Raw genomic sequence first — 21,653 nt, forward strand, 5'->3', positions numbered from 1 at the left:
ATACTATTTTTTTTAAAATTTTATAATTAGAAAAGATAATCCTAAGAAATTTTATTTAATTATTTAATAAATATTTTTTTAATATTTTTATATTTAAAACTTAAAATTATTTTCTAATTAATAAAAGAAAAATTAATAATCCTATCTTTTTAGACTTTAGATTTTTTTAAAAAGAATTATTTCTGATATTCATCTTATACTTTACTTATTTTTAGTTATTTAGATATAAGAGCTATAACAAGTACGTTTTCTAGTGTAGCTGTGTGTCGTTGCTGACGAGACACGGCCGCTGGACCACATGCCGCCGGCAGCATTGGCCTGCCGCCGTGTCCGTGTCGTAGACCTTTTGCACAAGTCACCACTTGTTGCATTGGGTTTGCAGAAATATCTACTCCGTATTGAGTATCGTACCCCGTACTTATATTTCATGCCGTCCAATCAACCGTAGACGGCAGCTTGTTGTTCCCCGCTCGCGTTCAGACTTGGGTCAACAAGCCATCACCACCACCAGCTCACGGCGCAATGTACACCGAGTCGCGACAGCAACATGCAGTAGAATGAACCCGCGTGATTTTTTCTTCTCATTTTTTTTTCATATCTCTTTCAGTCCTGGAACGGTCATGGACGACAGCGCCAAACGTGCAAATGTCGCCATTAATACTGAGTAGACTGGCAAGCCGACAAACTGCGTGCGGCCACCTCATCAACCCAAGGAATCGCAAACAGTAAACCCGCACCTGCACCGTCGCATCATTTGTTCAGGGTCCTCCCCGTGGCGCAACGCTGCGCGCTGCATGTACATGGGTTCCCACCCGTTGCGGTGCCGCGGATCGCTCTCCCCACCCCCATCGGGAGGTTAGTGCCGCTCATGCCCATCATTGGGACCGACGGTCCATGCAAAATATGGCATCAAGACGGGACCACCTCGCCCTACTTCCTTATCGGTTGTCCCTCCCTTGCGCGCGGCGCCCGCGCCCGCAACAACTGTCTGCTGTCGGGAAAACGAGTCAAGATCGTGCATCGGACCGCCCGCGGGACGGCGATTCTGGGGTGAGCCGCGGTCCTGGGACCCTTTTTCCGCCGGGCCTCAAGAAACGGCCTGATGTTTTCAACTAGTATTATGATTGCTCGGAGACATTTTCTGCGTCCACTTATAAAACTCTTTATTGGCAAAGGCTACAACTTTCCTCTCTTTTTTTCTCTCTTTCCTCCTTCTTCCCCCCCTCCTCCTCTCCTCCTCCTCCTCCTCTTCTTTTTCTTTCTTTTTTTTTAATCTGCTTGTTGTATATAAATACACCTTTAACCCCCCTCCCCCCGGTGGTCATGACGAACCCCGCTCCCGCTCCCACCTACGACATCGGCATCGTCGGGTCCGGCCTCGGGGGCCTGTCGGCCGCCATCGCGCTCCGCCGGGCCGGCCACGCCGTGACCGTGTACGAGCGGTTCGACTTTGGCGGCGAGGTCGGGGCCTCGCTGTCGCTGGCGTCCAACGGGTCGCGCCTGCTCGAGGCGTGGGGCGTCGACGTCGCCGCCGCCCGGCCCGTCGTCCTGCGCAGCCTCGTCCGCCACGACTGGGCGACGGGCGCCGTCACCGGCACGTACCCGCTCGGCGACTACCGCGCGCGCTTCGGCACCGACTACAACAACTTTCACCGCATCGACCTGCACCGGGTGCTCAAGGACACGGCCGTCGCGCCCACCGGTGCCGGCGCGCCCGTGACCCTCAAGACCTGGCACAAGGCCACGGCGCTCGACCCCGACGCCGGCCGCCTCCGCTTCGACAACGGCCAGACGGCGACGCACGACGTCGTCGTCTGCGCCGACGGCATCCGTAGCGCGCTCCGCCCCGACCTCGGCGTCGTGCCCGACGTGTCCCCCTCCGACTCGTGCTGCTACCGCTGCATCATCGGCCGCGACGCCCTCGCCGCCCTCGGCCTGCGCGACTTTGCCGACGCCAGCGCCATCGAGTTCTGGGGCGGCGACGGCATCGACAAGATCGTCATGAGCCCCTGCGCCGGCAACGACGTCGTCAGCTGCTACTGCTTCTACGCCGCCGCCCTCAACGACGCCACCCCGGACGGCTGGGACCTCGACGCCACCGGCGACAAGCTGGCCGCCACCTTTCCCGGCCTCGACCCCCGGCTGCGCCTCCTCTTCCGCCACGCCGACGACATCAAGATGTGGCGCCTCTACAACCACGAGCCGTACGCGCGCTGGACGAGCCCGGGCGGCCGCGGCCGCGCCGCCCTGCTCGGCGACGCCGCCCACCCCATGATGCCGGACCAGTCCCAGGGCGCCTGCATGGCCGTCGAGGACGCCGGCGCGCTCGGCATCCTCTTCTCGCCCCGCTACGCCGACCTCGACGTGCCCGACAAGCTGGCCCTCTACGAGCGCGTCCGGAAGCCCAGGGCCACGCGCCTCCAGGAGGCCAGCCGCCGCGCCCGCACCGACATACGGGAGCGCATCGGCTGGAGCAGCGCCAGCGATCGCCCGGGCAAGCTGACCATCGAGGAGGTCTGCGGCTACGACATGGACGCCCACGTGGCCGAGGTGGTGGCCGAGTATCGCAAGGAGCAGGAGGCCACGGCACGAGAGCACGCAAACCAGGTTGAACAAACAACAACGGCATAGACATGATGCATGTACGGGGCACGAGAAAAGAGCAGGTCGAGGCTGAAAAATATGGCATCATTTTGCGGTATATATCCAGTGTACATATATGTAAAATAGAAACGAAAATGAAGAAATGAAATCAGCGCCAGCTCATTGTGTGTGTGTGTGTGTGTGTGTGTGTGTTCGTCAAGTGCACGTCCAGACCTATGAAGAAAAAACCCAAGTCTATGTGGAGAGAAAGAAGAAATGAGAAAAGAAGAAGAGGGAGAAGAAGAAGAGGATGGCAAAGGAGAAGAAGAACAAGGGGAGGAGGAGGAGGAGAAGGAAGAAGAAGGTCGCAGTCTACAGAGATAGCTTCCCGTTACACTTTAAAAGACAACCAGCCCGTGCATCTCTTCATAGCGGATGCGGGCCCAGTTGACAATGGCACCGGTACCCGCCGTATCATCGCGGCGGGACCAGACGCGCTCGACCAGGTCGCGGGCGTTGAAGACGTAGCCAAAGCCGCAGGTCCTCTCCATGACGAGCAGCCGGTCCTGGATGATGAGCCTGTGCTCGTACTTGGAGCAGGCGCCGCCGGCCATGACGAGGGGGAAGAGCACGCAGGCTTCGAGGGGGCTGCCGTAGCGGATTTTCTGCACGGCGTCGAGGATGGCGCCGACGCACTGGTCGACCTTGGGGTCGGTCAGCTCGTAGCCCTCGACGACCTGGTGGAGGCGCAGGCGGACGGCGTTCTCAAAGGCGACGGCGGCGTGAAGCACATCGTCGCCGCTCGGGGACCGCGCGTAGACGGCCCGCGACATGCCGCCGTACTCGTAGGACCAGTGGTTGATGCGCTCTTCGACGTGCTGGGCCTCCTCGCGAAAGGCGGCCTCGGACGCGCGGTCCACCCTCGTCTTGCGCTTGTCGGCGAGGGTGTTGACAAGGTCGAGCAGGTGAAACAGCTCCTTGGGTATGCCGTACACGGCCGAGTCGTCCTCGTCGGGGCTGAAAGACAGGCGGTTGAGCGTTGCCGCCTCGGCTTCCTCGTCTCCAATCAGAGGCGGGCGACAGGTTGATGTCGTGGCGGCCGAGTCGAGAAACCTGGCCAGCCTTAGGAGAAACTTGTAGTGTCCGGTCAGCATCTCGCCTTGCTGCGTCATGAGGGTGATCAAGAGTCGTTTGGCGCCCTTGAGGTGCAGCTTCCATCCTTCGCTGGTGCCGTCAAACAACTCGGTCATGCACAGCAGCAGACTGGCGACGAGGGCAATGTCGGCGCTCTGCTTGTCGACGTGGGGTAACAGCTGGGCCAGCGCCGATGCTGCTTTGCCCTGGTGATAGAGACCTCGGCTGCCGAGCGTGGGCTGCAGCTTGCGCCAGTGATTCGCTGAGAGGGCGAGGATGCAGTGGAGGACGAGGTCGTTACCCTGTGCCATGGGCAGCAGGTAGTGATTATACGGATTGTTTGTCGAACTTCTTCTTGAGAGTATGGAGGAGACGATGGTGGAGTAATGGTTCATCAATGCGCGGTCGTTTGTTGTTTGAAGTTGGGGGAGCAATTGGGGGATATATACGGAGAGCGTTGGTTGGCTGGCATCCAAGGCATCATGGGCGCTGCCGTTGCTGACGGGAGTAAAGGCTTCCACCCAGGTGGGTGGCGAGGTGGACAGGTCCCAGGAGACCTTGTCGGAGACTGCCTCGCCTTCGGATGCGGAGCCGTCTCGCTTGATGACGGCAAGGCTTGGCTTGACATCGGCGTTGTAGCTGCTAGCATTACTATTACTCCTCCCGTTGGCACTCCCGTTGGAGTGCGGCGAGCTGCTCGAGCTGGGGCTGGGGCTCGGGCTCTGGCGGAGGGGTATGTCAACTGTGACCGGGTTGTTGCCGGCCAGCCTTTCCGAGGAAAAGTCCTTGTGGGAAGATATGCTCGGAGACTTATCCTTGGAGCGCTCGGCGGGCCAAGCGCAGTCCAGACACAGGCGGCGACAATCGCCACAGCGAGGCTTGGTCTCGTCGCACTTTTTCTTGCGACGCTTACACATGAGACAGCCCGTCTGTACGCGGCGGATGCGAGCCTTGGGCATGTCGCCCGTAGACCCTGGATAGCCATCGCCGGCGCCGACGGCATCGCGCGGCATACATGGCAGGCTCAGTCGCACGCATCGGGCGCAGGGCAAGTTGCCGTCGCAGGCCTGTTTGATTTGGGCGCAGCGATGGCACACAGGCCGGCTGTCGGAGCCCATGGCGTCGTCAAATCTGAGCGTCGGACGAGCGATGTATCCTTTTGTTTTTTTGCTTCCTCCCTTTGCATTTATCTCTTGGCGTCGGGAGAGGGGAAGGGGGCGGGAGGGGGGACTCGGGTGTTGGTGCGCTCTTTCGGACGGTTTTTTTTTTCGTCTCGTCAGAAGCGGACTAAGCCGCGCGGGTAGCAGATATTCAAAGCGATCGGAAGCGGACAGAGGCGAGAAACGAGGTTTCGAAATTGGAGAGCAGTGAAAGACGGGTGTGTATGCGGCAACGGATCAGAGGGCGCACAAAGCGGTCGAGGCGATGGAAGAGCAAAGAGGGAAATGCAACGATGAGAATGGGCATCGGGACGGGCATGGGGGCTAACCAGGGCGATGGAGCGGCAAAGCGGGCTTTGCGGGCTGGTGAGCGGGCTTGGTCAGCGGGAAGAACTGGAGAGAGGAGGAGTAGGAGGAAGAGCAGAAGGGAGGGGGGGGGGGGGCCGAGGACCAGGTTACCAGGATGCCAGGGTATGGATTCTGTTAGTTGGATGATCTGGGATATCCACTATCCGCAGCCGAGAACTGAGAAAGAAGAAGGGACGGGCGAACAGGATGGACGGGCGAAGAGCGAAAGAAGGATTGCCGATCCCCTCTTGTTTTATCAGCGCCTCGGGCCCGGGTAGGTTTAGCTCATTGTTGGCTGAAGGGGAAAGAGAAGGGGGGGGGGGTTTTTGAGAGGCCGTACAGTGCGCAATAGATGATGCACTGTATTTTCAATTTGATTGATAAGAAGGTGCTGGTATCGGATTATCAGAACGCATATATGCATGTAGCTACCCAGTACGGCTCCGTACTAGTAGTCAACCGTACCGATTGAGTAGTTGGAGTTTAAGTACAAGGTATAAAGGTATAATGGAGGCTATATGGGATCAAGGATGCGTCTCTGTGTCTACCAGTAGGCTGGTACGGTGGTTGCTGGTACATTGGTCTGAATGGGTCTACTTGGGCGCCTAGTTCCGTACGGAACGATTTGCAAGATATCAAGGGGGCGATGATGGAAGCATGGCAGAAGCATAGCAGAAGCATAGCAGAAGCATCGCAGAAGCATAGCAGAAGCATCGCAGAAGCACCGCAGAAGCATCGCAGAAGCACCACAGAAGCAACTCGGCACCACAAAAGCATCAACAAGGCCACCCGAGATGCAACACGGTTCGCGTGGCACCAGATGCAGAAATGCACATCACACTTGCTTACCCAGGTAGACGATAGGATGCCCTACGTCACCAGCTCAGGTACCTAATGATTCCACAAATCTGCCCAACTAGACCATCTCTGACGGGCCAATTTTGCATCTGGTTGCATGCTGCGAAAAAGGGGGGGGGAATGGGCAACACATCACACCACACACTGAGACGACACCGAAAGCAATCAATCATCGGAAGCAAGAAGAAACCAAAGTGGAAATGAAAATAAAGAATGAAAAAAATCAGCGACACAAAATTGAAACTTCCGGCCATCCCATCCAAGCAAAAGTCCCGCACCTATAACTATAGGTAGAGAGAGGTAATGTAGGTAGGTAGCCATCTGCCATCCAGCCCGGCTGAAGTTGCAGTCACAGCAGCCACACCCGTTTTTTTTTTCCTCTACGAGGGCCTCGCGCCGACCATGGTCTATACTCCGTACGGGGAGGGGGGGGACGGGGGGAGAAGAAGAAGCAAAAGAAAGAAAAAATCCTGCCTATTTCACCCTATTTGCCTATATGGTACCATCTCTTGACCCAATGGATTCATTCTTGCAACAAACACGCGAGAGCCGCTCCTCTTTTCTTGATACGGGGGCCTCACTCTCTCCGCTAATTATCGGCACCGCCGCCCACCCAAGCACCCAAGCCCCCCAGCCCGCCCCATGTTACCACGTTGCGCCCACGCTGAAATCCCCCCTCCCTCCCCTTGGCCCCTCCCCGGCGGCACAGTGCGCCCGCATCCCCTGTAGGACATTCTCCGCACGGTCATTTCCGGTTGCATTATTGAATATTGCCCAGTTTTGGTAGAGGGGAAGAAGAAGACGAAGAAGAAGAAGAAGAAGAAGAAAAAACACTAGACAAATAGAGGACACAATGACCCACGATTGACTCCGGCGGGCCGTCCCTCTGCGCCTTTTACTGTGCCATCGTTTTGCAATGCCCAAAATTAAATCGCCGAGCCCAGCACAGCCAGTGCGTCAGTGCTACATACTTAGTGCTAATACTGATAGTTACCAAGTACCAAGTAAAATACATGGGGGCCATCCCAGGTAGATGAAAGACGAACATTTCCCGGGAAAAGAGGGCGAAAAGCGCAACGCGCGTGTCGATATTCAACAGGTTGTCCCTCGCCTTTCTTTTTCTCTTCCTTCTTCTTCTTCTCCTCGTCGTCCTTCCCCCTCCCCCTCCCCCTCCCCCATATCGCCGAAAACAGAGACACACTTGCATCACTTTTTCTTTTTTTTCTGTGCTGACTGCAGCTGAAACACGTGGGCGCCTCTTGAGCTAGAAGCCACGCCGGAATCCTTCTGTGCAGCCTTGTGATGATGCAGCTCGCCTCTGTCGGGCATATTTGCTCGATGTGGTTGTGGGGCTGTTTCACTCTGTTGCGTCTCGGCTCGTCGTTATGGTGTGTACCAGTAAGAGAGAGTGTGTGAGGCGTCTATAGATTCTCTGTATATATTGATGTATGTATACATGTACATGTATATACATGTACATGTATATACATGTAGGAATATGATACGTGTAAATGTGTAGTGTAGCGTGTCGTTGCAAAAACGTCTCGAGACTCGTCACTCCAGATTTCACCACATCAACTGTCTGGCGTCTGGTCATTACTACATTCATTGTGCTCGACTATATTGCCTGTTTCAGCTAGCTTATAGGTTCTTTTCTTTTTCTTTCTTTTTTCCTTTTTTATAATCTTTTTTTATTTTTCCATTCATTCCCCCAACTACTGATCCCAGTGGGCCAGACGGACGTAACGCGCCGTCTCGTCGATAAACTCGCGCCCCTGCTTCAGGCTGCCGTCCATGTGCATAAAGGGGTGCGGGACGGCGACGAAGCGCCTGAGGACGACCTCGTTGCCGTGCTCGGCCAGCTTGCGGGCGTAGGCCTCGCCCTCGTCGCGGAGGGGGTCGGCGCCGGCGGTGAAGATGACGGTGCGCGGCGCCAAGCCCGCAAAGTCGGGCGCGTCGAGCAGGTTGGCGAACCAGCCGGCGCGGGCCTTGGCGGCGCGGACGGCGTCGGGGCCCGCGTCCTCGGGCGCGAACTTGAAGCGGTTGAAGTAGGCCAGGCGCGCCCAGTTGAGCGTCGGGGCGAACTCGTTCTCGCGCATCGACGCGTGCGGCGAGTCGGCGGGCGACGCCGGCAGGTCGTCGACGACGGGGGTGCCCGCGGCCACCAGGCGCAGCGGGAGGCCCGCGTCGCGCGCCAGGTGGGCGAGCGCGAGCGCGATGCAGCCGCCGGCCGAGACGCCGCCGACGGAGATGCTGTCGGGCCGGATGTTGAAGCGCGCGGCGCCGTGCGCGTGAATGTGCTGCAGCGCCGCCCAGCTGTCCGTGATCTGGGCCGGGTACGGGTGCTCGGGGACGAGGCGGTAGGCGACGTCGATGACGGCCACGTTGGCCTGCTTGCAGATGTGCTTGCAGATGTGCGCCTCGGTGTCGAGGTCGCCCAGGCCCCAGCCGCCGCCGTGGAAGTCGACGTGGACGGGCCAGGGCCCGGGTGAGTCCGGCTCGTAGACGCGCAGGCCGAGCTCGGCGCCGGAGCCGTCGTCGAGGGGAAACGTCGTGTCGTAGGTCCGCGCGGCCTCGGGGGCGGGGCCGGTGCCGTAGCTGTACAGCTGCGAGTAGTGCTTGCGCAGCACCGCCAGGTCAATCGGCCCGCTGTTGGGCTTGTACGCGACGTTGTCGTTGTAGAGCTCGACGAAGACGGGGTCGAGCTTGCCCTCCATCGAGGGGTGGATGGGTTGGACGGGCTCGTGAGACTTGTCGGCCATGATGACGGGTGTGTATATGTGTGTTTTGTAGGAGGGCCGCGGTCTGGGAAACAGAGAGGATGATTTGGATTGGAAGAATCGGGGGCAAATGGTACTTATAAAATGGCGATGAGCAAAGAAGAAAGAGGTATATATGAGTGAGTGGTTTGGTATTAAACGAGCCGCAACTACAGCAGCAAAAAAAAAGCTGGGCTGGGCAACGAACGATTTTTGGGCGGAGAACGGGCTGGCATAGCGGGGGTTGAGACTGGCTGGTCTGCGGCCGCCGGACCGGACAACGCCGCCGGAGGAGGAGTGAGCGGCGGGGTCGCAGTCCCTGGAGCCGTCTTCTGTTTGTACCTACCTAGAATTACCTTGGTACTTACACTACTTGACAGGCTGTGCTGAGTAGAGTAGAAAATGTACAGCAGGTCACAGCAGGTTACAGCGCTGCGCCGCGCGCACTAGCCGACGGCGCGCACCAGGCCATCTTTTTAGTAAAGGCTGGGTCTCAGAGGTGCAACTTGCCATCCCTGGTCAGTGGTAGGTATCTGCAGTTGGCAAAGGGGAGGGAGGGAATTAACCTACCTATTTACTTACGACCCTCGAGATTGGTCTCTACCGGAAAGAACAAAAGCAAAGACGAAAAAAGAGTATCAGTAACAAATAATCAAGACAGCCCACCCTCGGCCCCCGATCCATCACCATCCCGTCACCAAGCCCACTACTTCGTTCCCGTTCGATGCCCGCCCGTTCAAGGGTTCAGGAAAGCACGCTGATAGGTATAAAGTATAGAGTGTGCCATGTGGCAGGCAGGCAGCAAAAGCGCCCCTCAAACCCCCTCGCTTGTGGATGATGCGACGGGCCACCCAGTATTCTTCTCCTTCTCAGGTGGGGAGTGGAACCACCTGGAGGGGTTGTTGGACTTTATTTAGTGTCACTGTGTCAATCACTCTGTACGGAGTAGTTCTTCTGTATTATATAGCCTGTACATGTGTCTTTTATTGGTGCAGTTATTCTCGACATTGATAGTATATATTTGGATCGAACTTTCCGACTGCTCCATCGATGGGGAGTTTTTCTTTTTCTTCCCCTGCAAAAAGAAAGCATCATGGCCAAGGACGGCGCCAGCCAGCCAATGGACGACCGACCATCCCTGCCTGGCACTAACCCAGGTACCTGCCAGGCTGCTACCTTAGTTCTCCGTACTTACCTTGTACTTAGGTACCTAGCTATTCAAGGTTGGCGGATGAGGTAGTTGGCTATTTACACACTTGGTGACAATGGGGGCAAGAAAGAAGAAGAAGAAGAAGAAGAAGAAGAAGAAGAAGAAGAAGAAGAAAATAAGGTGAAAAAAAAAAAACCGCGAGCCATGCCAAAATCAACTGCTTCCCATTTCCCCCTCTCTTTCATTCATAAAATCCTGTCATGGAATTGGCAATTGCTGACGTGATGAAAAGCCCACCCATGTCTGTCCGCCCACTTTGGACCCCTGCCGCCGGCCAAAGCTCGAATATCAGTACACCAAACGGTTGTCACTTAGTAGGTAGTTAGCTTAGACCTGCAACGGACTGGACCTACACCAACTTGACCTGTACTGACTGGGCCTGCATTCACTGGACCTGCACTGACACAGGCACTGGCTCTCATCAGGGTACCGAGATACATGCAATCTGCAGGTACCTCGTAATTCGCGAATCGTGCCACTTGCCTGACAATATCCCAGAGGACCCTTTTGTCTTCTTTTGTTTTTTGAAAAGCAAATTAAAAACATATATCCCTCTGGTGCCAGGTTCGACTCTGGGATTTTCCCTCTTTTCTTTTTTTTTTCTTTTGCCCCGTCTTGCTCTATCCTTACCCCAGCTCGGCCCAGCCCAGCCCCTACAACCAACGCCGCACCCGCTATTTTATAGGTACGAACCAAACCCGAGCAAGCCACAAAAACTAATCTGCAACCTATGACCAACTAAACCACCTACACAGACGCACATCCAACCTGCGCCGCGCGCCGCTGTTTGTGCCCCTCGTCGGCTTCTCTCTCTCTCTTTTTTTTTCCCGCTCTCTCTCCCTCTTGTCCCTTGTTCCCTCAGCGTTGTTTCTCTATTTGAACCCGTGGCACTCCTACTCGAGGCCTTGCTTTTTTTTTGTGCGTGATTGACCAGGACGAATCTCCATTTTCCCCTCGCTTATTACCCCGCACATCCCATCATGGACAAGCCCGTCCTCATCATCGGCGCGGGTGTTGTTGGCCTGGCTTTGGCGCACGGCCTCAAAAAGGTGAATAAAGAGAAATAAAGAAACTTTTTTTCTTTTTAGAAAAAAAAAAGATGAATAAAGAAAAACTTGGACTAATAACTTGTTTCTCAATAATCCCAGAATGGAATCCCCTTTGAAATCTACGAACGCGACGAGCACATCGATGCCCGCCCCCACGGTTGGGCCATCACCCTCCACTGGGCCCTGCCCTTTCTCAGCGAGCTCCTCGACGAGGACACCATGCGCGGCCTCGACGCCGTGCAGGTCGACCCCAGCGTCGGCCGCAACGACACGGGCAATTTTGTCTTTCTCAACCTCGAGACCCTCGAGCCCAAGTTTCACATCCCCCCCAACTACCGTCGCCGCGTGAACCGCGAGAAGCTGCGCAAGCTGCTCCTCCGCGACGTCGCCGAGCACGTCCATTGGGGGAAGCGCCTCGACGCCATTGACATTCTTGATTCGTCTTCTTCTTCCGACTCATCCTCCTCCTCCTCCTCTCCCTCGGGCGTCCGCGCCACCTTTACCGACGGCACCACCGCCGACGGCAGCATCCTCGTCGGCATCGAGGGCTCCGGCTCCCGGACCCGCAAGTTCCTGCTCCCCGACGACTACCGCAACCACCAGCTGCCCGCCCGCCTCGTCGGCGCGACCCTCACCCTCCCCGCCGCCGAGGCCCGCGCGCTGCTCGACATCGACCCCCTCCTTTTCCAGGGCTGCCACCCGACCACCGGCAACTACCTGTGGGTCTCGCTCATCGACAGCCCCGAGGTCAACGGCACCCTCGGCACCGGCCGCGAGGCCTACAGCTTCCAGTTCATGCAGTCCTGGCTCGCCGCCGCGCCCGCCGACGAGGTCCCCGCCGCCGACGCCGACCGCGTCGCCCTCATGAAGCGCCGCGCCCGCGACTTCCACCCCACCCTGCGCGACGTCGTCGCCAAGCTGCCCGCCGACGCCCCCGTCATGGAGATCCTGCTGCAGGACTGGCCCTGCCGGCCCTGGGACGGCCGCCGCGGCCGCGTCACCCTCGCCGGCGACGCCGCCCACGCCATGACCATGTACCGCGGCGAGGCCGCCAACCACGGCCTCCTCGACGCCCGCAACCTCTGCCACGCCCTCGCCTCCGTCGCCGCCGGCACCGCCACCCTCGAGCACGCCCTCGACGCCTACCAGGCCGAGCTGGTCGAGCGCACCAACCCGGCCGCCCTGCTCAGCCGCGAGGCCTGCCTCGACGCCCACGACCTCCACTGCCTCGATGAGAACTCGGCCGTTCTCAAGCGACGAGCCATCAAGCAATGACACTGGCCCGAGAAAAGAAAATAGAATCCTTCTTCCTTCGTTGCATGACGACTAATATAATAAGAGTACATACCGGCATGCAGTGTTCTGTTTATCAATCATAGTCGTGCCAGGTACGGCAAACACATGTACTACCATGTGCGAAGTGCTCTATCCTGAGGACAACGACCGACAATGTAGTCACCGACCAAGTTTAGCATCCAGATATATTACTATGCAGCACACTGTCCAAGAGTTCCCATCACTAAAAAGGAAAAGCACATCTTGATCCAAGCCTTGAAGTGTTCGGGTTAGATGGTAGAGTTGCTCCAATATGGCTGTTTGCTCGGCTTAGATAGGCGAGCTTGAAATTGAAAGGAACGCGCCAAAATTCTTCATCTTGAATATTAGTAAACTTGTCTCCCTCTTTTATTTCCCTTGAAAGCCAAGACCTCGGCTTACTTACTAATCTGTCCATAACGTCGCTATGCTCTCCTCCGGGTGTCTTTACTTTACTCTACTGCATGTTCACCACTGTATCTTTTGTTCACAGGCATACATCGCTTGCTCATTATCCAACGAATCAAGTATAGTACTCTACTGTCTACATGTACCTCGATCGAGAACGTCCTGCCGAGATGTATCTGTTTTAAACAGACGCCAATGGATGGCCGGGAAGAGCCATCGATAACACAGCTCTTCGAACAAATCACAGACCAATCCTTTAAAAGAGTTTAGGCACTCATCACAGCTTAAACAAGCTATTGGATCTGTCCAGCCCGTGAGGGTAGCATGGGTTCTTGCAGCCCGTCTGCTTTGTGAGTGATGGCGCATACTAAGGAGCAGCGCCGAATCTTGTCAAAGGGGACTACAGTCGTTGTATTCAGGCTTCTACTTCGGTTGGTCGCTAGCTTGGCCTTTGCGACGAATCGCCTTGCTCAACAAGTTGCATACCTAGTCTGATCCGTTGAATTCTGCGTGCTCTTTGCGCACACTACTTTCGCGCTTCGCACGGCACTTTTCACCTTAGCCTACTCCATGATGTGAGACTCTATGCAAGCAGGCCGCGCTGAACGCCCCCGAGTGCCGGCGGGGGCAGCTTAGCAAGGTCAATGTCTTTGGACAGTTCCTTGGCGCGGATGACATCCACCTCCAGTCTTTGGAAAAGATACCCGAGCTCGGGATACCGCTTGATGGCAAGCCCAACATAGCTCAAATCGAGGTCCCTGCTCTGTAGTTTGATCTCCTCCCCGTGCTTACTTTCTAGCGCCCGCAAATCCACCGCGTCATGGAATTTACTGCGGGTTGCCGCGGCCCGGAGCTTGCCTTTGAATAAGTGAAACACGGCAAGGAACTTGGACGTGGCTTGTCCAAACGTAGTGCCGCGGATGACTTGGTTCTTCGGCGATAGGGTAGACATGGAATATTGGGATCCTGCCATTTCCCAACGATGACCATGCATGCTGGATGTCCATACGATGTGTGTTCACGCACCTGGAAACTGCTCACAGAATATCTCTATCAAGACTGCTCTGCGCCTGTCCGGTTCATCTGACCAGAGAAAAGCAACGTAATCCTGACGGTTCTGCGATACAGACACAGAGTCATGCTTGCCATCCAGAAGCCTGATCGCCTGATCATTGGAGGCAGCTACTAGACAGTCAACATCCTTTGAGGTTCGGTTGCTCGCAAACGTGATTACGGCACAGTCTCCAAAGATTCCAAAGTTCATACCGTGGCTCGTAGAGAGCGCGATGCAAGGCAATGGCGGCGCCGTTGAGTCGCTCTTGATTCACCGCTTCACACGAGCCGCAGGAAAGAAGGAGTTCGGAAGAGACTGAAATTGTTCAGAATGGTTGAAAGAGGAGCTGCCAAACACACGCTTCTGGCAATGTGGCCTCATGCATAGACACGGTTGGCGGTTAAACAGCTGCACGCAGCATCATTGGTCACAGCGAACCCCGCCAAATACGTGGCTCGCCAGCCGTTCAGTCAGTCACATATACCCAGTAATTAATTTGACATGGGTTGCTTCCTCTTGATCCCTGATAAAACACGTCACTTCGTTCTCCGAGAAGTGGTCCATCCTAAAGGGCTTGCCGTCTATCTCCTGGAGGATAAGACGGCGCACCGCGGGCTCGCAGTCTTGCAGCCGACTGCTCACCCAACTTTCGTCCAGGTCCATGCCGTCAATGAGTTCCTGGACAGCAATCATGGCGACATCGTCCTTTGCAAAGAGAAATTTGGCGGCCAGGCCGGCCAGAAACGGAGCCAGGCGGGGCAACGTCAGGACAGCCATCTCCTCTGCGCTGAGCTCTTCCACTTCTTTGCTGAAATGGCAGTCCTTCTCCCGAGGTCTCACAATACTCTCTTCTAGTGGTTGCAGCCCATACGTATGTGCGGTGAATATCATGATGGTCTGCTGCCTGCCGGGCAGAAACGTTGTTCTCAGACGGGGAAAGCCGCGTTTGTACTCTGTATAGACATTGATTACGGGCTCTGGCTCGCAGGGCTCAAATTTGCCTGAAAGGCACAGTTTTGCCGCTGCAAGGATCAAAAAACCACTCGAGACGCAGAATTCCAATTCCTGCATCGCTACATTAGCTGGGGGCTTTAAGGGGGAGATGGAGGTTAACAGACAAGAATAACCCGAGGGACGTTGTAATAATTCAATGCCAGCTCGCCAACGATACATACTGGTAAATTACAGTCACCAAGTATGCGGCTCACAGCTTCTAGCGCCGACATGATTGTTTGAAAGCCGCGGCAAGATCCAATGGCTTTCTGACGTCGAATCTAAGCTCACCATCCACAACGGCGCCTAGGGAGGTTGGTGCCGGACCCACACAAGCTGCTCCACTTGCAGGTACTACCCTGCCTACCGACCGAGCCATGTACACCTTGCTGTCATCTTCGTCTAACCTCCCAGGCAGGAATACAATGAGATCATCTCTCTTGAGGCTTCTGCGCCGATCATGGTATAGCCGCGTGCAGATCCTCTCTGACCTGCACCTCGAGGTCGGCCAGCAGTACGCCGCCTTCACGTTCCCCGCCACGGCGCCGTACCTGCTCCTGGCGGGCGACGTCGGCCGCCTCGTCGACTACGACGGCTACCGGGCCTTCCTGGCCGCGCAGACGGCGCGCTACGAGGCCGTGCTGCTCGTCCTCGGCAACCACGAGTTCTACGGGCTGAGCCGCGCGGCCGGGCTCGACGCGGCGCGCCGCCTCGCCGCCGACCCGGCCCTCGCGCCGCGGCTGGTCCTCCTGCACCGCGCCCGCTGGGACAGCCCGCGGTCGCGGCTCACCGTCCTCGGCTGCACGCTGTGGTCGGACGTCGCCGCGGACCGCGCCGCCCTGGTACAGGCCCGCGTGGCCGACTTTCGCAAGGTGACGGGCGGCTGGACCGTCGCCGCGCACTGCGCCGCGCACCGCGAGGACGCGGCGTGGCTGCGCGCGCAAGTCGCCAGCCTGGACGGCGACGGCGGCGACGGCGGCGGTAGCGGTAGCGGTAGCGGTAGCGGTGGTCAGAGGCGCGTGCTCGTCGCAACGCATCACGCACCGTGCCTGCAAGGCACCTCCCTCCCGGAACACGAGGGCGGGCCGCTGGCATCGGCGTTTGCCACGGAGATGCTCGTCGACGGCGCCGGCTGGGCGCCGGTGGTGCGGACGTGGGTGTTTGGCCACACGCACTACTCGGTCGACATGGTGCGCGGGGGCGTCCGGGTCGTGGCCAACCAGCGCGGCTACGTCTTCCCCCCGAACCCGGACGCCGTGGAGGGCCACCGGCCGAAGCGCACCACCGCGTCCGGAGGCTTCGATCCTGCCAAGACGGTCGTCGCTTAGAGAAACACGGACCCGTGCCGCTGCGATGGCCGACAGGGCAAAGCTCGTGCGGTGGCACAGGTGGCAATACATTGAACACTGTACGAAGACGGACGGACAGACCTGCTCAAGAGCATACACATTTATCCGGTCAGGCAGTAACGAGATGATGCCCTCTACCCGCCTCATTCCGCCCATGCGTTGCCCCTTGGCAGTAGCTCTTTGCAAGAAATTACCGCTACAACCCCGAGCTGCGCCGGCTAGGCCACACCCGAATTGTGCTCAGCTTGCAGTCGCATCGGGGATAGGGACGCCCATCCGTATCAAGGAACGGGGCTCCTGCTCTTCTCTCGTCGGCTCGCGTGTGGTATTTGGGTGGCTGGCGGCCAAATTTGTACACCCCCCGAAGCTCAACGACGAGTTAGACGAGAGTTTTACGTCAAAGTTGTACGAACCCACGGGACAGACGGGCAAGACCCAAGGACGATAAGACGGGACATGTAGAGAAGTATAGGGTATCCCCAAAAGAATCGGTAGGCGTGGTGAGAACGTGAACGGTGCAGGGACAGTCGGTGTTCTACTATGATTTGAAAGATTTGGAAGCATAGATACGGTCCGGAAACAACAGAACATGTAGGTTCATGTCGTAAGAATTTCAGGGTTGTAGAAGAACCTCCTGACGAGGACGTGTAACGCGAGCTACCGACTACCACTTCGAAGGTACGAAGAGATGACCCGGATACTGGGACGGAACTCAGCGTGGACAAGCCAACTTCGTTCTCCAGGGCCAATTTACCGGCTTTCCGGCTTTGTTTCGAATAGATTCACAATGCACCGATACTGTTCGGGCGGTCCGCCTGGGAGAGTGAGAGGGAGCTGGGCCCTTTTGCAGGTGCTAGTAGACCTACCCTATACCCGTAATGCATCTCGCACGCTCAATCACCATCACCATCGCTTCCCTACTACATTCAGATTTACATGTTTCGGGACCAAACTGATATGCCCGGGTTGGATTCCGAAATGTTCAAGTTTATTACATGCGATTCGTCCTTCTCAGCAGAGTCAAATCCAAAGCTAAAGACAGTATGCTTGGCAGCAAGTCTGGCACTCAGCTTGGCTGGCTGGTGCTTGTTGGGGTCAGCGTTCATCACAAATACAGAAGCTCAGTCATGCCGAGAGTGTTACGTTCAACTAAGCTGTGCTTTGATGGTCAAGATCTATCATTCACCGGCCATTGCCTTGCACTATTTGTTCCGTGGCGGTGCAAAATACGAGCACCAAACAAGTTGATCTCTTGCCGCCACCCCCATTCGAGTTCTCACTCCACAGCCGGCAGCCACGTCCCCCCCCCCCCCCCCCCCTTCCCCCCTCCTCCCCTCAGCTCCACGATGGGCCACCTCAAGCTACAGATTTCCAAAGAGGGCCTCTCACCGCCCCCCCCAAAAAAAGGGAGTCGCATAGTCAAAGGAATGAGACGACTCTGCTGACTCGTCGCGATGGTGGGGGGTGCGGTGTGCGTCCAAGTACCTGGCACGGAAGACCAGGACAGGAAAAGTGGATGACAAGGGAGAACAAGAAAGAGGCCTAGAAGGGTTCTAGAGCTTGGCCCTGGTGCGTCTACCCAGATCCATACATCGGATGTATCGTGAGGGCACGGGAATGGGAATAAAATCCACAAATTTTCAAGAGCCATCCGGTATGGCCATTACTCGCCCGTCGCGTCCACAACAAGAAGCGACGGTGGGTTGAGTGAAAAGCCACCCTACCGAACCGAGTTCTAGTTGCTACGAGTGTCGGGAACAACGTCCAGCTAACAAAAGAACCATCATATCGTCATAGATGGCAACTAGGCGAAAAAGGGGGGCTGCGGGAGGCTAACAAGAGACCAACTCGTTTAGATCGAGCGTATACAAAAATACGCGGGCTAAGAAAACTGTTCGCCGTGTTGATCATCTCCCGGCTGTCGTGCCGTGTCGGAAGGGGGGTCGCAAGGAGAACGTCGCCGGAAACGAGCTCAAATCTTCGGAACATCCGGCTCTGGATGGGGGGTTTTCGCTGCCCCAGACTCGGGCTTGCAACCTCTTTCGAGAGTCCCGTATTCCGCGCGGCCATCTCCCAGAGCAGCGCTGCAAAAACCCGACGCTAGCATAGTCCGACAGGCACCAAAAGCGCGAATCGTATAGCAGGGTTCCTTTGTTAGCTCATCCTACGGCGCGCGCCGTATCCACTGCGAACTAGGTCACGCGAGCAAAAAATCTAAGATGCGACGGGGGCCCATAGTCCGATGTAGATATTGGTGGATTGTTTTGACATCTGTTTCGGGATGGGAACGAATCACCGCGGACAGCTGTAAAGGAGCCTCGTTTCCCAGCTGCTTGCATTTGCCAATGATGCAGAGCCTGACTCGAGAGATATTACCGTTGTGGAATGAACCTGTGGGTCACAATCATACACCCCAATTCAGCCGGGAGAGGCGGTCAAGCTGATGCCTTTTATGGAAGTTGAAAGAGCTGTTTTCCCTTGATATACCCTCTGCTTATTTTGCGTGCCTGTGAGTAATTGTCGGCCAATGCATAGAAGCAATTCTTGAGGTTGCGCAGTTTAGCGCTGACATCGAGGCAGGCAAGGCTCAGCTGTCAAGATAGGGTGTGCGCCCACAGAACGGAAGATGAGGCTGTGCCGACAAGGGTAAGAAGAATATACCCTTGTACGGCGACTGCACATTCGTGTATCGCTTTCCCGAGTCCTCGGGCTGCGCAAATGCCGAACATCCTCTCTCTGCCTGGGCAGGAGCACGAGGGGATGATCGGTGCCTGGAAATCGCACAGAATTGCCTTTTTCAGCCCCAAGGTCGATCCCGCTAAGCAACCATAATAGTGCTCGTTGCTCGTGGACCCATCACCTCGGTTCTTTTGAAATCGGCAACGATGGGCTGCTGTGAGCGCTGCGGCCCCCTTTCCTGTGTTCCGGCTTCTTCCCGAACGAAGCAGCGCGAGGGCCATCCGTCCACAAATCCTGCCGTTGGCCAGAGACAGTAGTAACTCGCAACAAACCACGGTTTACGTCGCGTCAGGGGGAGGACGTCTCAGTCAGTACTGAGTACACATGGGGTTATCATCGCCAAACCCACCTGGTTGGTTTCCAACAGTACGCTGCCGCGATTCAGTTGCTTCGGAGGTTCGGGATCCCCAATCAGGAGTTGAAAATGGCCGCTGCTTGCCTATTTTTACCCGACCTGGCCAACTAGGTAATCAGATACGACGAGATGGGGCAAGCCGCCAGTTCATCGTGACGCAACAGGGCTAGACTAGCATCGCCACTGTGGTCGCGCTGCGCCTACCATTTGGATCACCGACAACTTTGCGGTGGGCTGGGCGTTCAATGACGGCCACGCTAAAGATCCCCCCCAAAAAAGTGAACATGATAAGTACTCCGCCGTCAGCAGCCAATCGACAAGGCTACCCCTGTCCTTGTTCCAGTGCCCCATTGGTTTCCTGGACCCTTTTTGCCTGCCGGCGAAACTCCGCACTACTATTACAATGATGAAGAAGCAGTTTCCAGAAGAAAACGCACGGGGCAGCCTAGAATGCAACTTTGGTGAGGCAAGATGAGTGAGGGGAGATTGCACCTGCCTAAACACACGCCTCTATATCAATAGCGGTGGGTAGGGGCCAGTAAATTCCAGTTGTGAACGACCATAGGCCGCTTGCTGCACCCTGCGATGCGTTGCATCACGACTCTGCTAATACGACCCTTGAGTCAACTAGGATGGCTCCCATCACAGTGGATTTTTGTCTCCAAAGTTATCGCCTCTCACACGGGTCTTGCGCCGGGTCTTGCCGTATTTGAGTGAAATGAGTCTGCTGCGCATGGGTGTGTCTCTGACGAGGCCTCGGCAGATGTGAATGACACCGTATGGCTGGCCGGGGAGATCGTAGCGATGCAACGCTCTAAAAAGCCCACCCAATAGTCCTCCATGCGATGGCACGTAATCTAGCCAGCACACGTCAACGCAGAGTTCAGGTAGACCTGGTCAACTCAATCATAGCATAGCACTTGGTGGCATAGCGTGACCTGAGCTGTTGCAGCATCGGCTCCGCGACGTTTGATCTAGTACGGTGGTACTACACGCAATCGATGTCTTCATGTTCGCCGCAGCTGCGGCACCCTAAGCCGAGTCATTGTCTGCAGCCGAGACAGCTGCATTTGCTTTTTCTCTTCATTTACTTCTCGCCTCTTGTTCTGCAGGTCTCCCAAGGCTTTCGATGAGGGACTTTATCAGAGGGAGACGAATTAAGCATTAAACGTAATCTCTTAGTCCGGCATGACAACAATGATAGCGGTGTGCGTGCAAGTCCAGATCTTTCCCACATTGATTGGCATTACTCAGGGTGGGTGTGGGGTGGGATTTTCCTGCATGGCTTTACCTGAATAATGACGCCCCCAGTCGATGGAAAAATAAGAGACGACGGGTCTTGAGACATTGTGCTTGCAGCGTCTCCTGACTCCATACCGCCAAGCTGAACGATCCTGGAATGTGGGCGACTCTCCCGGCACAGTCGTACGTTGCATCAGCGATGGTCCGTTGCCGAGGAGTTTACCACCAGAGCAGCTGTGGCATACTTAGTGGGCAGGAAGAGCAAAAAGCAAGCACCAAGCAGCGATGATTCCGGGCGAGACATGACGAACTTGGCCCACTAAACAGGGTAGACGGATTAATGACTGTATAGACAGAACCATGTCCATATGAAAACAGACGAAACGAGCTATAGGTCTTGAAAACTCTGCCGGGTTGTGGTATACTTGCTGCCTTATGGACCGGACCCTGTGGGTGGACTCTCTCCTCTGTAGTTGACTAGCCGTGCAGGTGACGCATCAGTTTGATCGTCTCTCAGCTCTAACATGATGTGTCGACCCGCCGTAGGCGCCAGTCTGATGTGCAATGGTCGGCCAATAATGGCTCAACCGGCTGCCCTGGCAAAATACTCGCAATGAGTATAATGACCCGACGCCATTCCGGCCGGCAACGACGCAAGATTGCCGAATTTCGTAATCTCGGAGGAATTTATCCTCAGACACGACCTAATGCGAGACAACCGAACAAGCTGCTATCATAAGTGCGTGGGATCCGCGTCAGGCTGGCAGTGTTTCAGGAGGGAGACCTCGGAGTGCGTGGTTTGGGCGCCGCCACGGGTGCCCGACTGGGAGAAAGATTGGCATTAGCTGCAGCGGAAGCGAGATCCGGGCTAGATGCGCCAAAGCGCAGCCAGGCCAGTAAGAGACAGAGGGCAAGCCGGCGCCGACGCTAGCACAGAAGAGGAAAAACCGACACGGGGGCGTGTGCGACAACTGTATCAAAATGTCGAGATCAAGATCCATGCAAGACATGCTGGAGAGATGGGGCGAGAGTATCATCATGTAACAATTTAATCGCACGCCTGGAATGGCATCTGACCTGAATCGCAGTATGGGCGAG

At 56.3% G+C, this 21,653-nt stretch overlaps 7 protein-coding genes across 7 annotated transcripts; 3 read left to right on the plus strand and 4 right to left on the minus strand.

The window, feature by feature from the left end:
* Positions 1-1,323: 1,323 nt before the first annotated feature.
* Positions 1,324-2,631, plus strand: V2A60_003774 (uncharacterized protein; the record flags this gene model as incomplete). The annotated part of the gene is made up of 1 exon (XM_083255100.1): positions 1,324-2,631. One exon carries the CDS (start codon positions 1,324-1,326, stop codon positions 2,629-2,631), a length of 1,308 nt encoding a protein of 435 aa, XP_083111226.1.
* Positions 2,632-2,981: 350 nt separating this feature from the next.
* V2A60_003775 (Zn(II)2Cys6 transcription factor) lies at positions 2,982-4,835 on the minus strand (the record flags this gene model as incomplete). Its single annotated transcript, XM_083255101.1, has 1 exon — positions 2,982-4,835. One exon carries the CDS (start codon positions 4,833-4,835, stop codon positions 2,982-2,984), a length of 1,854 nt encoding a protein of 617 aa, XP_083111227.1.
* Positions 4,836-7,798: 2,963 nt separating this feature from the next.
* Positions 7,799-8,845, minus strand: V2A60_003776 (alpha/beta hydrolase; the record flags this gene model as incomplete). Its single annotated transcript, XM_083255102.1, has 1 exon — positions 7,799-8,845. The coding sequence occupies one exon, from the start codon at positions 8,843-8,845 to the stop codon at positions 7,799-7,801; it is 1,047 nt and encodes a 348-aa protein (XP_083111228.1).
* Positions 8,846-11,032: 2,187 nt separating this feature from the next.
* On the plus strand, positions 11,033-12,376 carry V2A60_003777 (FAD-dependent oxidoreductase; the record flags this gene model as incomplete). Its single annotated transcript, XM_083255103.1, has 2 exons — positions 11,033-11,101; positions 11,201-12,376. The coding sequence occupies 2 exons, from the start codon at positions 11,033-11,035 to the stop codon at positions 12,374-12,376; spliced, it is 1,245 nt and encodes a 414-aa protein (XP_083111229.1).
* A 1,030-nt stretch (positions 12,377-13,406) lies between these two features.
* On the minus strand, positions 13,407-13,775 carry V2A60_003778 (uncharacterized protein; the record flags this gene model as incomplete). The annotated part of the gene is made up of 1 exon (XM_083255104.1): positions 13,407-13,775. The coding sequence occupies one exon, from the start codon at positions 13,773-13,775 to the stop codon at positions 13,407-13,409; it is 369 nt and encodes a 122-aa protein (XP_083111230.1).
* Positions 13,776-14,351: 576 nt separating this feature from the next.
* On the minus strand, positions 14,352-14,768 carry V2A60_003779 (uncharacterized protein; the record flags this gene model as incomplete). The annotated part of the gene is made up of 1 exon (XM_083255105.1): positions 14,352-14,768. One exon carries the CDS (start codon positions 14,766-14,768, stop codon positions 14,352-14,354), a length of 417 nt encoding a protein of 138 aa, XP_083111231.1.
* Positions 14,769-15,295: 527 nt separating this feature from the next.
* V2A60_003780 (uncharacterized protein) lies at positions 15,296-16,198 on the plus strand (the record flags this gene model as incomplete). The annotated part of the gene is made up of 1 exon (XM_083255106.1): positions 15,296-16,198. One exon carries the CDS (start codon positions 15,296-15,298, stop codon positions 16,196-16,198), a length of 903 nt encoding a protein of 300 aa, XP_083111232.1.
* Between the last annotated feature and the right edge of the window lie 5,455 nt (positions 16,199-21,653).

The sequence above is a fragment of the Cordyceps javanica genome, chromosome 2, assembly GCF_051103115.1.
Source record: "Cordyceps javanica chromosome 2, complete sequence".
Taxonomy (NCBI): domain Eukaryota; kingdom Fungi; phylum Ascomycota; class Sordariomycetes; order Hypocreales; family Cordycipitaceae; genus Cordyceps; species Cordyceps javanica.